This window comes from Lissotriton helveticus, chromosome 12 (assembly GCF_964261635.1).
Source record: "Lissotriton helveticus chromosome 12, aLisHel1.1, whole genome shotgun sequence".
NCBI lineage: Eukaryota > Metazoa > Chordata > Amphibia > Caudata > Salamandridae > Lissotriton > Lissotriton helveticus.
The window spans coordinates 276,206,217-276,223,630 of NC_136073.1; the positions used below are offsets into that span (position 1 = coordinate 276,206,217).

General features: G+C 45.8%; 1 protein-coding gene across 2 annotated transcripts in view; it reads left to right on the top strand.

Annotated features, from left to right (window-relative positions):
* The window catches only part of PHLPP2 (PH domain and leucine rich repeat protein phosphatase 2), a 704,566-nt gene that overhangs the window by 635,651 nt on the left and 51,501 nt on the right, over nt 1–17,414 (top strand). For both annotated transcript variants that reach the window (XM_078669274.1, XM_078669275.1), the window contains one exon: nt 1,366–1,597. In XM_078669274.1, coding sequence (XP_078525400.1) covers nt 1,366–1,597 — 232 coding nt within the window. The remainder of the gene's footprint in view (nt 1–1,365; nt 1,598–17,414) is intronic.

Genomic DNA, 17,414 nt, shown 5'->3' on the forward strand with positions numbered 1-17,414 from the left:
GTCCAGATTAGTGAGCCCTTGCTTAACCAATCCAAAAACCATTGTTCTGGAAAATGTAACAACTTCTACTGCTTTATATTCTATCAAAGATTCCTTAAGATTGGCTCCCGCTTTGATCTCACAATGAATTCCAGACTTCCTCATTAACAACATTTCTCTTCTGACATTATCCTGAACAAAATCAAAGATGTCAGGAAAAAAAAATGAATTTGCTAATTATGGAGCAATCCACTCGCACCTAGCTAGCACTGTAGGCTTGAAGTCGGTTCTGCAAAAGTAATGCAGAGACATGTACTTTCATTTTCGTTTTTGTAAAATCATTTGTATTGGCTTTTTCAACTTTACGCAGAGCCCACCTCTGTGATTGAGTGGTCCGTCCACTTGCGCAGCTCACGCACTGTGTAGTGATCGCGGCCCCTAGGGAGCCCTAACAATGGGAGGATGGGGGAATACATGGGGGCTTCCCGTTTGATTCTGTGTACCTGTTTCAGGCAATCGCGCACTACACTCAACTGGAGCGGGCACTCCCGCATTGGTAGCAACATGTACTCTTATGAGGAAGGAACCTATCAGTAGTATTTTCAGATCGGCTAGCTGGAAAGCACCCCCCACTTTTTTTCAATACTGTGGCTCAACAGTTGACACGTGAGTTGTAACCTTTGTGGTTAGATAGATGTCCTCATTGTTTTCTCCATGTTCGTCTCCTTTAGCTCCTCGTGGGTTAGGGTTTAACTTGCTATTGTATTAAAAACTTCTGAATTTCAAAGTAAACTGTACTTGTAATTCTAGTTCTCTGTCTCAAGTGTATACATTGGATTCTTAACCTGCCATCCCTCCTCACAGATAAACCAGGGGATTGGTGGGACACCTTTGAGCATACGGCTCACTGCTCTAGCTGTCTCTGCACTGTACTCTGGGATTGGAGTGCTAGACTGCCTTATGGTGACACTCTAATAGCCCCCCCTGCAGCAAGAGTGGTCCTTATTGGATGTTATTTTCTGCTTTGGTTATTCCTTTTTAGGGATGAATAAGGAACAGGCTTTTCAGCCTGTTATTACCATGTTTAAAATTCGCTTTTCTTTGGATATTATTTTTTATAAAAAGTGGAAAAGGTTGCCTTGTAGGGATGAATTCTTAGCACCATGTTCACATTTTGAAAATAGGATTTCCTCGTTAAAAGTGTTCCAGTACCCTGCACTTAGGTAGGTAGACATGTTCTTTGGTTATAAATTCAAAGGAGATACCAGTAATGGATAACTAGCATTGTAATTGTTTTCTTCTTTTCTGCAAGTTCACATGCTATTACTATGTTGTTTAATTTTTTTCAAGTCAACTCTTGCCATAATATTTTTTTTTCTTTAATAGAAAACTGGGTATTGCTGGTCAAAAGCTTGGATCTTCTGCTCTAATGTGTTACATTAGACATCATACTACCGAAGCCTCAAGTTCCTTTACAATGACAGCAGCCAATGTGGGAACATGCCAAGCCATCCTGTGTCGTAATGGCCAACCTCTGCCTCTCTCTCGAGTCTTCACCCTAGAGCAGTGCCCTGATGAATTTTTAAGGATTAAGGAACAAAAAGCCATTTTAACAGAGGTAATGTTTGATCGTTTCAGTCTGTTGAGAGCCATACATAGAACAAAGAATAAGTATAAATGTGCATCTTTGGAAGAGAAGCAGAATCGAGCCTAGAAGCCAGATGCACAATGAAAGTACTAAATCTACACTTGCAGATTAATATCTACATGTGAGTGTAGATTTTCTTCTTTCTGGAATTCACAAACATTATGGAAGGTCATATGGTATTCTCAACGGGATCCTATAACTCTTGTGTGGAGTTCTCCATAGTGGAGACCTACACACAGGGGAAATAAGATACCCCGCGTAAGCTTTCATTATTTTTGGTTTCTTATTTCTCCATGGGAACATATTTTACGCTGTGGGAGAGAGCTTTTTTCCTGCACCCTGACCAAATTTAGGGCTCATCCATTCCTCTTTCCAACCTGGAAGGGGATTTACACAACACTGGAATAAGAATCCTCCCCTTTTTAGGGTGGGAAGGGGAACGAGAGGAGTTTGTGATTGCTGTCAAATGTCCATGTTTTAGGCATTCATGAACTTCCAAGGTTAACCATACCTTGGGATACATGCTTTCCCCACCTCTTGAGTGTGATTTACGGGTGTCAGCGGTCTCTGTACAGGTAAATAGGTTTATCCCTGCCAGGAATCCTTTTGTGAATGTCCAGCAAGCGTAACAAGGTACATTGAGTCATAAACATGTTTCTTCAACTGCTACCTGAGGAGTCAGAAACTGTAAGGTACCAACCAGGGTCCTCCGCTTCATTATTAATGAGCTTTCTCCACATAATTTAGTAATTTGTTACCACAGATGGGGTGGTGTGCACAAATAAATGCAAAATTCACATTTGGGTTTGGGGGGAAAGGAATATATAGGGATAGTTCAGAGAGAGAAAATATTGAAAGCAAAGTAATGTGTTTATTAAACAAAGTGAAATCATTGACTTCACCTGTTGAAGCTTGGTTGCGGCCGTGCATGTATCAAGCCTTTCATTTTAGAAGCACCTTTTCATTTGTTCAAACATTTTTCCATTCTTCCTAACTGTGGTACTAATGTCCCACATGTTTGCATGAAGACAAACAACAAGGAATAAAAGACTCAATAAGGTGAGTAAAATGCTTTTTGAGCATCGTATTTGCATTTGTTCCCCAGATTTTTACTCTGTTGATCTTTAAGAATTGCTTCACACAAGGCCCTTTTTGATAGCCGTATGTCGCAGTGCCACCAGTCATATAATTGGGAAGGGAGGCAGGACAATGCTAAAGTAGGTACTGCACTAGCAGTACCCCTGTATTAGCATAGTAAACTAGCCTACAGAAGCCTTAAACTGCAGGATTCCTTCTACTCCCTGATTTCTGTTAACTGAACTCTGCCCCTTGTCACCCGTCATGGACATTCATTTTCATTTCTCCACCTACAGGATTTTAATTGATTTTAATGAACGTTAGAATATCCTCCCCATGTGCCAAATCTTGAAATATCTTTGTTCTTGGAACACATTTTAATGGGTGCAATTTTCCTTTGCCCCAGGAAACATTTGTTGAATATAATAAGCTATTTGTAACTGTACCTAAACACTAGAAATAAGCCATTTGTAACTGTACCTAGACACTATAAAATACACTTGGTTGTAAAAACAACCCTTTAACTATCTCCCCCAAAATGAAAGTAGAAAAGGAAATGGTGCCCCTACATGTTACATCCTTCACAATGCTGTTTTGTAACAGGATTCCAGAATAACATTTGTACAAGATAGCATTGTAATCGTAGGTGTTATTTCTTTTTCAGCTCCATGGAGTATCAATCTTGAACACAGCTCTGACTCACAATACCAGATCTTTGAAAAATGTTTTCTGTAGTACTAAGGAGTTTTGCAATGACACAGTTTGTGTGAATGGTCTTCCATAAGCTCCAACCGCTGATGTTTTTAGCATATATCAGGATGTCCTAAAGTTGACTGAAAGACACTGAGCTCATTCCCCTGTGGACCAGAGCACCTTCTGTCTCACACTCCCAAAATCATCAAAATTGCAAAGAAAGGTTTTCACTGCACTATGGTATTTGGGGACATCAATGCTGGAAATCTTGTTGTCAGTTGTCGCCATAAGGAGCTTCCTCAATAGCTTGGCCGTCAACTTTGGGAAGGGCTTAGACATTGATGCATCAATTTGAGTTCACTTTATGAGCATTCAACATGGACTGGGTTCTATGCTGTATGCCACTGCTTACAAGTAAAACTGTGGATTATTATTCAAACTTTGACTTCACTGCATATCCAGTGGGTTTTATTAAGGAGATGGAAGACAACATAGAAAGAACCATTTTAAAATGCTGATGTACAGAGTGCACATTTGTTCCAGAGAGACTAGTTGCAGCAATGGCAAGAAGAACATAGCGAGGGATCATTTAGTGAGAAATGATACTCTCTTCAGGCATTTTGGGGAAAAAAAGAATGAAAAACTAGTCTAGTCACCACAATTACAGTCGTCAAAAACATGCAAAAGGCCGCCAGAATGAATATTCGTCTATTCCTCATGTAACTTACAATTTTGCACCAACTCAAGAGCTTCCTATATCAAAGGGGTTGTTGCATGTGTTTCGGTTTTTAAAGCTTTTCAGAAGAGCTGACGACCGTGACGGATGCATTCTTGCTGGGTTGGGGAGGTCAAGAGGGAGAGGGGGTGACCAGATGACTCTAGTCTGCCTGCTGCCGTTGTGGGAGATCTACTTCTCACTGAAGGGGGTACAGGTTCCTACCGACAACACAGCCAAATGTGGTACTGCAACAAGCAGGACACTGTGGCTTTATGGACTCTGTGCCAGGTGGACCTGCGGCTCTGGAAGTGACTGAATGCTCAGGGAATCTCACTGATTATACAGCCCCTGTCAGGACCTTTAAACTCCAGGGAGGATGACCTCAGCCAAGGTTGTGTAGTCAATATGAACGGCAGTTACACTCAGAGGTAGCAGAGGGCATATACCTGCTTCGAGAGAACCATGGCTCGATCTGTTTGCCACAGCACAAGTGCACTGTGCCAAAGCTTTTGGAGTTGGGGTTCTCAATGTAGTTCTTCCCTGGAGATGCTTCCAGTGTATTGGGGATAGGAACTCTAGTATACATTTCCACCCCTACCTTTACTGTCCAGGGTACTCAAAAATATCTTGAAAGATGAGGCACGAGTCATCTTAGTGGCTCAGGTCTGGACAAGGAGTGGAATACCCATAAATTCTGGCCACGAGCACATGTACTATGATTCGACTGCCTCTTTGGGAGGACCTCCTGTCAGTCAGTCAATATGTTTATTTCGGAAGATTGTTTCATAAAACATGCAAACATAAAAGGCAGGCCATTATTGCAATTACATAAGTAGAAAAAGCTAACAGTTTTATCAATAAATCATCCTAAAACGTTTGTTAAAACTCCCTAGTCTAAGAATCTATACTGCTTAGAACAAAGTACATCTTGTACATGGTATGTGTAGGAGTAGAATATCATGGCTGATATACTTATTGTAATAAAGGTATTTATCGTAGTAAAGGTACTTATCGTTGTAAAGGTACTTATCGTAGTAAAGGTAGACTGCTTGTCTTAGTTCCTGAGTTCCCGCAAGGCAAGGACTTTCATGGCAAATCACAGATTCATCTAGTTTAAAATAGAGTTAAAAAACCACCAAATTAAAATTTAAGACCATTCCCTTTCCTTGTAACATGACTGAAAATAGATAACTGCTTACTTCTAAATCTATGGAAGTGGACCTGTCGCCCCTTAGAATTCTTAGTGCCTCCAGATACCGTTGTATACCAAGATATTTACATAGGGTTCGTATCCATTTCCCTCTTGGTTTTTATATGCTTGACAGAAAAACATTGCGTGGTGTACAGTTTAATTATGTAGCTTGCAGCATAAGGTGCATCTAGACGTACTACCGACCCTCCCACTAGCAACCCGCGAAGCTATAAACCATCCTAGTTCAAGTGTGTCATAGCGGAATTTTAAGTAAAGTTATTTTGCTAGTTGCTTAAGTGGTAGGTCGAGAAAGACCTTATAGCTGGGTGTATCCTTGACCTCCTGTCAAATTAGCATTGTTGAGTTCACCATGCGTGAAAATGAAGCCTCTAAGGTCTCCTAACATTGACCACTCTATCCACCCCAGTACGTCTCCCGGCCTTGCCAATAGAATCACCCCTAGACCTTTGGTCCCCTCCCTACTATCTCCCAAAGTAGACCATGCCACCGGTACGCCCCTAAAGAACGATGATACAGGTCGCGGTTGCCCTTTACGCCCTGATGAGTCCTCATCCCGCCATTCCAGCATGGCTAGCCTCTGACAAACCCCTCTTAGGTCTCCCAACACTGACCACCCTAACCACTCCAGTACGTCTCCCAGCCTTGACAACAGAATCAACCCCTAGACCTTTGGTCCCCTCTCTACTAGCTCCCCAAGTAGACTATGTCACTGGTACGATCCAATGGCTTACAACACAGGCCGTACTAGTCCTTCCCCCCATCACCTATACACACCGTCAGAACATCTCTCGAACCACTGCCCCCCTGCCCTCCAACACCTCCCTCTTATAGGGACATCGAATCCCTGCACGCCAGAGCTACCAATCCAACCCAGAGCATTCATATTTCCATCCTGGAGCTAATGAACCTCCTTCATCTCGCTGAACTCTCCCTTGCCAACCTCATGCCCCTGCCTATCGCCACCCCTTGCATTTGACAGAGCTCCCTAAACAACCGCTTCCGCTATCCTTGAGACATCTTCGCCCCCGCAAGCACCCATGCCGCCTCTGAGGAAGAAACCTGGGCTCTTGTGCTATCATACAACTCTACCTTTGCCACTCCAAATCCACTAGACCTCACTGAAATGGAAATCTTTGCCATCCTCCGGGACTACGACTCTACCCTAGCTACCCCTTATCCTTTCGACGTAAAGGCCGAACATGCCATTCGCACGGTCACTATCAACCCCAACAGACCAGCTACCCTCCGCAACAGAATTGTGGTCAAGAGTAATCTAGCGCCTGTTCACCTGTACGCCCAGCCTCTCGAAACTCCTTCTAAATCTTCTCTGTCTGGTCTTTGAATCCATTGCCGATCGGCAGCTTCGCATATCACAATAGTCAGTGGCCTCAACGATCACTACTTTGCGACTATATCAAACATCCTGGATGAGCTAGCCCCACTAAAACTGAAAAGAATCCAAATCAAAGATAGAAACCCCTGGTTCACGGGATCCCTCAACAATGAGAGGAGAGCCCTCCGGCAAGCTGAAAGATCCTGGAAGCAACACCCCTCTGCCGCACATTTAAAACTCCTGCACCAGGCTAGAAATGTCTACAACAGGAACATGCTCAAGTCTAAAAAAGAATTCTTCAGAGCTGAACTAGAGACTGCCAAGAACAGACCCCACAAGCTCTTCGAACTGGTCAAACACCAATCCAATAAACTGGCCAAAACCTCAAAAGAATCCCCCAAGTCTCTTATTTCCTCAGAAGAATTTTCCACTTTCTTCACCAACAAAATCTCAGCCCTTGGAAACAAACTCAGTTCCATCACATACCCTCAAACACTTCCTGACCCGCCTCCGCCTCCACCCAAAAACCATGCTTACTGGACTGACTTCAAAGTCTATGACGAAAACTGAGTTTCTAAAATCCTATCTACCTTAAACCCTAACAACCATTTTAATGACCCGCTCTCTTCCAACTGCCTAGCAGCCGTCGCCCAATCCATTATTCCTAGCTGGACTACAATAATAAATGCCTCTCTCCGGCAGGTAACGATGCCCGACGCTCTAAAAGCCGGCCGAGTCCTCCCCATTCTGAAAAAAACGTCGCTGGATCCAGCCTCCCCTGACAACTTCAGACCAATCTCCAACATCCCGCTCTTAGCCAAAGTGATGGAGAAATGTGTGCATAAGCAGCTAAGTCAACACATCAACAACTTCCACCTGCTCAATAACTTCCAATCCGGATTTAGACCAGGGCACAGCACCGAAACAACCATGCTCCACATCGTTGATGATGCTCTCCAAGCCCTTGACCAAGGCAAAGCCTGTCTCCTAATCATCCTGGACCTATCTTTGGCCTTTGACACGGTCAACCATGAAAAACTACTCGAACCGCTCAATCTCGGCATGGGATTGGATGGCACTGTTCTAGAATAGTTTAGGTCCTTCCTCCAAAACCGGTCCCAGAGATTCCTTATCAACAGCAACCTATCGGAATCATCCCCTGTCACGGTTGGAGTCCCTTAAGGATCAACCCTGTCCCCCACCCTTTTCAACCTCTACCTGCAACCGCTGGCCGAGGTATTACGCACTGCAAATATGTCCTATCATATGTACGCTGATGACACTCAGATCTATATCAAAACCTCATCTCTTGAAGAGATTCTCTCCCTGAACGAAGCCTTGAAACTCACTGTCCAATGGCTCGCATCCAATGACCTCAAACTCAACGCAAAGAAAACTAAATTTCTCCTGATCTCCCCGCCCAATACCAACCTTGAGATTCAATCATGGATCAAGACTATCACAGCCTTAAGCTGCCCACCAACCATAGTGGATTCGGCCAAATCCCTGGTAATCACCCTCAACATCAACCTGAACATGCGGAACCACATCAATTCGATGGCCAAATCAGCCAGATTCCACCTGAGCTACCGTAGGAAACTGAAACCCTTCCTCGATGCCCCAGACCTAAAAATGGCAGTCCAAGCACTTGTCATCTCCAGACTGGAATATGGCTGTTCTACCCTCTCGGGGGTTACCCAAGATCTCCCTGGCACCTCTAAGAGCCTGCCTCAATGCGGCCGCCAGACTACTCACCGGTATGAGGAAATACAACCATATTTCCCCACACCTGAAAGCTCTCAACTGGCTTCCCCTGGAGGCAAGAATACAGCTCAAAGTAGCTTGCATCCCACACAAAGCTGTACACTCTAAATCCCCTGCATATCTTGTGCAGAAACTTGTGATCTCCGGAGGAATCAGAAACTCCCAATCTGCCAGAGACCTCCTGCTACAACCTGCGCGCTTTCGGGGAAAAAAACTTACAACCGGGCTTTCTCAGGGGCTGCTCCAAGAATATGGAACTCTCTCCCACCTGACATCAGAAGAATCCCTTCTCTGACTCGCTTCAAAAGGGAGGCCAAAACCTTCCTTATGGGTAAATTTCTAGCTTAAACCTGGCCTCCACCATCACTATGGCCCTGATCTATGGCCGTCTATTGCCTCCCTTCGGATTATCTAGCTACCCCACCAGAAACGTGGAGCCTTGTTTTGAACATTGGTAAATGTAATCTGTAATATGTGATCGTGTCATGAGTTTTGGATATGTAACCTGTAAATACATGCCCTTATCTCCCTCATGTATCCTGCACCTTGTCCCCTACTACTCGATCCGTAACTGGTTGTTGTTAAACCTGTTCTGTTTATTGCTATATTTTCCTGTAAAGCGCTCTGATACCCTAACGGGTCACGTTCGCACTCTATAAAACTTATAAATAAATAAATAAGCCGTGAAAGTTGATTGCTTTCATCCTCACTCTCAAAGTGGTTGGTGTTATCTTGGCAGCTGGGCTTACCTCCACCAAGACGTGCCAAACACTTGGAGAAGCTTGTTATTTGGTGTTCCTTCCGTAACAACTGATCCCTAAATGCAGAATAATGATGAAAAGATGAAATGAAATGATTACGCACTTGTATAGCGCACGACTACCCGTAGGCATCTCGGCGCTTGTACGAATACCGCCGAGGAACCCTTCCTGGCCTTTCCCTGTGAGGAGCCCACTCCTGGGCACCCTCAAGGTGAAGTCAGGCATCCTCAGCGTTGTTGGGGCCGTTGTAGAGATTAAGCAAGCTATTGCCCAGAGTTGCAGAGTGGGACTCATGATTAGAATAGACACCGAGGCGAGAATTATCAGGTCCGAGGAAATTGAGCCCGAGACCCGCCGAGGCGGAAATTGAACCCTGGTCGCGGCCAGACTATTGCATCAGGGTCTGCCGCTCTAACTATTGAGCCACACTTCTCTACATCAGAGTAGTCTGATGTTCTGTCTTTCTTTAGCCCAGCAAGGTCTTGCTGTGATCAAAATTAAAGGTTACCTTTTGGCAATCTTTTGTTTGCCAGATCAGCTATCCCTCTTCAAGTCACCTGTTGCAGGGTGTTTTTTGAAGGGGAAATGGGTCTTTTATACAAAAGCAGCATTCCTTTCAAAGTTTTCCAAATAGGGCAAATCATCATTTTGCCGACCTTCTATGCACCGCCACATCCCTCCAAGGAGGAAAAGCAGCAACACTGTCTGGACTCCAAGAGGGCTCCGGGTTTCTACATGGTTTGGACCAGTGGCTACCTACATGATGGACAACTTTTAATCAGTTTTTGTGGAGCAAACAAGGGTGAAGCTGTCCAAAAGAGAGCCATCTCTGAATGGATTGTATTATGCATCAAGATCTGCTGTGCCTGGCTGAAAGGCACCCCGCAGAAGGCGTATGCGCTAATTCCACCAAAATATTAGCTGCTGAGATACAATGTGCCAGTCTTCCACACTTGACCGTATAAACTTCAGCTCCACAATGTACGTTTTACTTTTTCTTCCTGTCACTCTATTTTCCTTAAATTCTTGAATATATGTTTTGCTTCAATCCTGAAACAGTTTGCGTTATGCATTTACTTATTTTACTATTTCTTTTATCACTCTACTTTTACTTTCCTGTTACCTTCCCATTATTGATTACACTTCGCTTCTTTGTTTATTATTATTCATCACTATTCTTTCCTTTCACGTCTTAACACGCATCCTTCTGTCTGTCTTCTATTTCTATGCTCCTCGACTACAAGCACACCTCACACGCATGCTCGGCGTCTTCCGGGTTGCGGACACCTCACTCGGAGCCTACCTGTTCACATCACCCGGTTTAATCGGTAAGAAGACACAATTTACCCTAGTTCCTTCACGCTCCTAAGGCTATCATCAAACCCCACGTGTACCGCCGATATCCTATATACACGGTTATTCTGGTGTTGATTCCTTCGGTCTGTTTGATTTTTTCGAGCACTCGTTATCCTCTGTATTGTCACTCCGGTTTCTAACCACAATCTTTTCCACCTATATTGAGTTCATTCGTGGCACCCCACTGTTGTTATCACGTTTCTAGCCCACTTTGGGTTCCATTTACGCAGCACATCACTTTCACTACTAACTGCACACAAGCATGTGGTGCATTCCCTTGACTCCTGTAATAGTGTACTACATATATTTTCTTTCACTTTCTAGATTCCCCCTGAAGAAGTGCACCTGTGCACGAAATGCATCGGGGATTATTTCTCTGCATAAATTGTGATATCTACATTACCCACATATCATATGATGACAATATGATTATGGAAATATTGAACTGCTATATTTAATCACCGCTATGGAGAAAGACTTGTATAAATAAACTCCAAAATTTCATGGTTGACAATTGAGTTTGGAACATTATTAATTACAACAACGCACCTAGGTGCCTACCAGAGTGCCCAGGATTGGTCCTTACCCCCTGTAAGGCTCGCTTTGTTTTGAAATTTGTACGCACCTTTTGGGCCTAGAAGGTGACTTCCTGTGCACCTATATAACTGAGGACCTTGAATACCTCGTTCAAAGTGCTTACCTTGGAGTGCAGCGGCTCTTTCATATTTTACCAGTCTTGGACATGTGCCAGGCTGCTAAGTTGGCATCCCTCTACACAAAGCACTGTTGTCTGGGCAGCCAGGTCCAATAGTATGGGCATGTTGCACGATCTGTCCTGGTCTGAACCATTCTACAGACCCACCACCTGGGGAGGTACTGCTTTGATACCTATTCACAAGGTGAGGCATCTGCGGTTGAAGTCTCTTTTAGAAGGACAAGTTGTTTACCTTCTGTAATACCTTTTCTGGTACAGACTCCAACCGCAAAATGGTGTCATTTAATCCATTAATAAGATCCCACATATGAAGGTCTCCACACTCCATACTCTGATTTCAATTACCTCGCTTTTGTTGGCGAAGAAAGAGCAGAAAGAAACGGATACTAGTACAGGTGAAGCATATAAGGGGTCCCTGACATCACTCCCAGGGCTGGACAGATCTGTCGCAGAGCCGCAAGAAGCCACAGCCATCATGCAAGGGAATTGCTAGAAAAAGTTTTTGAATCTATTCTGATGCCTGAGGAAATTCGCATGGGAAGAAATTTGAGGTTATATCGAGTCCATCAGAAACTGCATTTCCAAAGGTACACAACTTCTTCATCTTTGCCTCTCGTACCCCGAATTCTGAATAAGATAAGGAACGACTGGTCTCAAGTCATCCTAGTGGGTCACAATTAGTCCAGAAGTTTGTGGTACCTGGAATTCTGGATATGGGCAACTGTCCACTCATAAGGCTACCACTTTAGTAAGGTCTTCTGTTACAGCAACAGGGCAGGGTTCTACACCGCAAACTTTGCAATCTACACCTCCATGCATGGAGATTCAATGGTGCAGTTGACTGTGTTCGATCTACCACCCCACATGAATGACATCCTTGCTTTCCGGTCTTCCTCTAGAAAGTCCATCTACGCTGGGACAAATTTGTGTCTTGGTGTGGAGTACGCAATATGGACCCATTACAAGTGAAACTGTTGTTGTATTATTATTATTATTATTATTATTATTATTATTATTAGTGCTATCTCTGTCCCAGCAAAGACTTGTGGTGGGCACCTTTAAAGGTTGTCAACCCTGTCGGCCTCTTTTGTGTTTACTGGACCAGCTTTCCTTATTCAAAATACCTGTTGCGATGAGGTTTATAAAAGGTTTGACACATATGTTCCCCCCAAACTTTTTGTGATGCCTCCGTAGGATGTCAGTTTGGTTGTCAAGTCAAGTCAAGTCAATGAATTTATATAGCGCGCTACATACCCAGAGGGTCTCAAGGCGCTTGAGGAGGGGTGGGGAATTACTGGTCGAATATCCACGTTTTAAGTTGCTTTCTGAATGCTAGGTGGTACTGAGTGAGGCGAAGGTGAATGGGCAGTGAGTTCCATGTTTTAGCAGCCAGGTAGGAGAAGGATCTTCCTCCCATGGTGGTTTTGTTGATGCGAGGTACCGCAGCAAGGGCTTGAATGGAAGAGCACAGCTGGCGGGAGGGGGTGTAGAAGGAGAGTCGAGTGTTGAGGCATTCTGGTCCGAGTTCGTAAAGTGCTTTGTGTGCGTGGGTTAGGAGGCGGAATGTTATCCGTTTATTGATGGGGAGCCAGTGGAGGTCTTTCAGGTGACCAGAAATATGGTCTTTACGTGGGATGTCTAGTATGAGTCTGGCTGCTGCGTTCTGAATGCGTTGGAGTTTTTTCTGAAGTTTTGCGGTGGTACCGGCGTATAGGGTGTTTCCGTAGTCCAGTCGGCTTGTAACCAGTGCGTGGGTGACCGTTTTTCTAGTTTCGGTGGGGATCCAGCGAAATGTTTTTTTGAGCATGCGGAGAATGTTAAAGCAAGATGATGAAACGGCGTTGACTTGTCTGGTCATCGAGAGTGAGGAGTCCAGGATGATGCCCAGGTTCCGTGCGTGGTCCGTCGGGATGGGTGCTTTTCCAAGGGCCGCTGGCCACCAAGAGTCGTCCCAGGCGGAGGGGGAGGTACCTAAGATAAGGACTTCTGTTTTGTCTGAATTCAGTTTCAGACGGCTGTGCTTCATCCACTCGGCTACTTCTTTCATTCCTTCATGTAGGTTTGTTTTGGCGGTGTTGGGGTCTTTGGTGAGTGAGAGGATTAGCTGAGTGTCATCAGCGTAGGAGATGATGTTGAGGTTGTGTTGGCGTGCGATGGCCGCGAGGGGGCTCATGTATACGTTGAAGAGGGTGGGGCTGAGTGAAGATCCTTGTGGCACGCCGCAAATGACTTCAGAGGCCTCTGACTTGAATGGTGGGAGGCGGACTCTCTGAGTTCTTCCGGCAAGGAACGAGGTGATCCATTCAAGTGCTTTTCCTTGGATTCCGATGTTTCTAAGGCGTTGTAGCAGGGTGCTGTGACAGACTGTGTCGAAGGCTGCGGAGAGGTCGAGGAGGATGAGGGCGACTGTGTCTCCATTGTCCAGTAGAGTTCGAATGTCGTCTGTTGCTGCGATGAGTGCGGTCTCAGTGCTGTGTTTTGCTCGGAAGCCGGACTGTGAAGAGTCGAGGGATTTGTTGGTTTCGAGGAAGGTGGCGAGCTGGTTGTTGACAGCTTTCTCGATGACTTTTGCCGGGAATGGGAGGAGTGAGATGGGGCGGTAGTTTTTGAGTTCGGTGGGGTCAGCTGTGGGTTTTTTCAGAAGGGCGCTGAGTTCGGCGTGTTTCCAGCTTTCCGGGAAGGTGGCGGAGTTTAGGGAGCAGTTGATGACGTCTCGGAGGTGTGGTGCTATGATGGAGTCTGCTTTGTTGAAGATTGGGTGAGGGCATGGGTCTGTGGGGGATCCTGAGTGGATGGAGTTCATCAGTCTGATGGTGTCCTCCATGGAGATTGGGTTCCAGTCATTAAGGGTGTTCAAGGGGGGTGAAGGTGCAGCAGAAAGTTGTGTGGGTTGGTCTCCGGGGTGGTTGTCGAAGCTGTTGTGGATGTCAGCGATTTTGTCGTGGAAGAACGAAGCTAGAGAGTCGCAGAGGGCTTGAGAGGGGGTGATGTCGTTGGAGTTGGCAGTGGGGTTGGTAAATTCTTTGACGATGTTGAATAATTCCTTGCTATTGTGGGCGTTGTTGTCTAGTCGGTCTTTGAATGCGGCTCTCTTGGCAGTCCGAATCAGTTGGTGGTGTAAGCGGGTGGCGTTTTTGAATGCATCCCTGGTGCTGGTGTTTGGGTCTTTTTTCCAGGCCTTCTCGAGGGAGCGACAGTGTTTCTTGGATTTCTTAAGATCATCGTTGAACCAGGATGCGTTTTTGTTGCCTGGTTAGATTTGACGCTTTTTCAAAGGTGCTAGTATGTCGGCGCTGTTGGTTAGCCATTGATTGAGGTTAATGGCTGCTTGGTTGAGGTTCGAGGAGTGGGCGGGGGGGTTTTGAAGAAGCGATGAGGTAATCTGGTCAATGGTGATTTTGTTCCAGTTTCTTCACAAAGTAGGTTGAGGATGGTTGTGGGTTGCGGTCTTTTTGTAGGTAAAGTGAACGCAGCTGTGGTCCGTCCAGTGGAGAACTGTGGTGTGACTGAAGGAGATATGTTTGCTGGAGGTGAAGATAGGGTCGAGTGTGTGACCTGCGTAGTGAGTAGGGGTATGAACAAGTTGTTTAAGTCCGAGGTTGGCGAGATTGTCCAGAAGGGTGGTGGTGTTGCAGTCGTTGCTTTTTTCCAGGTGAAAATTGAGGTCTCCCAGTAGAATGTAGTCCTCGGAGGGGAGGGCGTGTGGGGTGATAAAGTCCGTGATGTCTTCACTGAATTGTGCACGGGGTCCTGGTGGCCTGTAGAGGAGGGTGCCTCTGAGTGTGGTCTTGGGGTCGGTGTGGATCTGGAAGTGAAGGTGCTCGGCGCTAGCGAGGTTGACGTCTGAGCTGGTTGAGATGTGGATGGAATTCTTGTGGACGAAAGCGATGCCTCCTCCTGTATGGTGGGTGCGGTCTTTTCGGATGATCTTGTAGCCTTCCGGGATGGCGATGGTGATGTCTGGGGCTGAGGAGGCGTTCATCCATGTTTCTGTTAGGAAGGCGACGTCCGGAGAGATGGTGTCTAGTAGATTCCAAAGGTCGATGGCGTGTCTGTGGACCGAGCGGGTGTTGAGCAGGATGCATTTTAGGTGGTTGGTGTCGGAAATCTGTTTGGTGTTAGTGGATGAGGAGATAGTGTTGGTGCTGTCATACTTGCATGAGTTGCATGTGAAGGGTCCATGGGTGTGTCCAGGAGCGGCTTGGGCGCATTCGGGGAGTCTACCGGGGTTTAGGGCTAAGAGGGTGGAGGCGTCGTATGTAATACGGGCGGGGTGGGAGGGACGGGGGCCAGGGGGTATGGCGCAAGGCGCGGTCCAGGCGCGGACGGGCTTACCTTTGGCGCACCTTCGGCGCGACCGCTGCGCGTGATCGCTGCGCGCAGTTGCATCTGTCATATATGGGAGGGGGAGGGGCGAGGCAGGGTCAGCTGGGAGGCGGGCGCGGGGTGGAGCTACGGCCAAGTAGGCACAACAAACAACAACAAAATGGCTGCAGGAGGGGGAGAGATGAAACTGGGTGAGCCTGGGGGTAAACAGAGGCACAATCGTGATACAGTACTACAATGCTCTTAGCCACTAATGCGCAGCCTTACCAGCGCACTACCGATAAGATAACAATCAAGGAATCACAATGCAGCAATTACACACGTTAGGATGGGAGCGAGCAGTGCAGGCTATGGAAGTAATGCGGGGGAAGGTCGCGCTGGGATTGAGCCTCTAGGCGCTACGATACCACAGGTCAGCAAGCAGCAATCAGGCGCTATATTTCTTCAAAGCCAGCAAGCCTTGGGAGCGTGGTGGGAGCGACCTCTTCTGCAGCAGGTCAGGAGAGTTGTGACTTTCCTCCTGTGTATTCAAGTTGATGCACAGGTTGTGTCTTTTGACTCTAAAGATAGTTTACCTTGTCGAGATTATTTCTGCTCATTGCATCAGGCTCTCTTGGTGCAACTTCTCTTCACCACCTCTTTCCCTGATAAACTGTTGTTGATGACCAGGACGGCCATTTTGGTTCAAGTCATGACTCCTTTTCACATTATGCAATCCTTCACCCTCTCACCATTCTTCCCTCAGCAGCACCCATCAAATGATGAGGAGAGACTTCATCGGCTAAACCCCAAAGAGCCTTGAGCTTTTACATGAAACGCTCCAAAGATCATCGAATGGATGATCAGCTTTTTGCAAGGTTCTCTGGATCAAAAGAAAGGTAATGTGGTGCAGAAAGGGGCATTGTCAAGGTGGATAGTCCTTTTCATTAAGATCTGTAATGTATTCGCCAAGAATCAGCCTTCAAAAAGTGTAAGAGCTCACTCCACCAGGGCCAAGGCTGCTACCACTGCATTGATATGCGGAGTGCCTGATCTGCACATTGGTCAGGCTGCGTCGTGAGTGTCAGTGCACATGTTCTCAAAGTACTAATGTCTTGACCGCCAGACCTGATGGGAAGGACATTTCGGCTGTTGGTCCTGCAGGGCTTTTTGGTCTTAGCCCATTCCACAGATTCACTATTTGAAGGTTCTGCTTTGGTATCCACTCTTAACTTGAGGAATCTGTGGTTACAAACATTCATCAGAAGAACAAGTTACTTTCCTTCGGTGACGCTATTTCTGGTGTATACTTTAACAACAGATTCCTCACTGCCCTCCCTCCTTCCCTCCTTCGGAAAGATCACTATATCTTATTTATCTTTAAATGTTTTTATTAGCATTTTCAAAAACATACTACATTCCAACAACGTTAGCCGTGAAATGCAGGTGAATGTGTCATACGTACATTTATGCAATGTAAAAAAGGTATATAGCTCGCAGATAAGATTGTACATCCGTATCACTGTCAAGGCGAAGAGGACATTGCATTGCGAAAGATACCGCTTTTTATATGAACCCAAAAACGGAAACACCCCCCCGTCCGATATCCCTTGGCCCTTGACTGTCCAGATCTTGTCTCGCTACAAAGACGGCTTCCTTCATACACAGTAGGTTGCAGCTCTTTCCCCAGGTCGGGGAGTCGCAACAGTTTCACGCATTTTGGCTGAGTGATTTCATTGAATTCTGCTAGGAACAGTTTTAAAAATGGACTCTATACTTTCTGGTAGGAGGCAGCCGAGCCGCTCAGTGTGGCAGAAATGCGTTCCATCCCAATGCTGTGCCATATTCGATG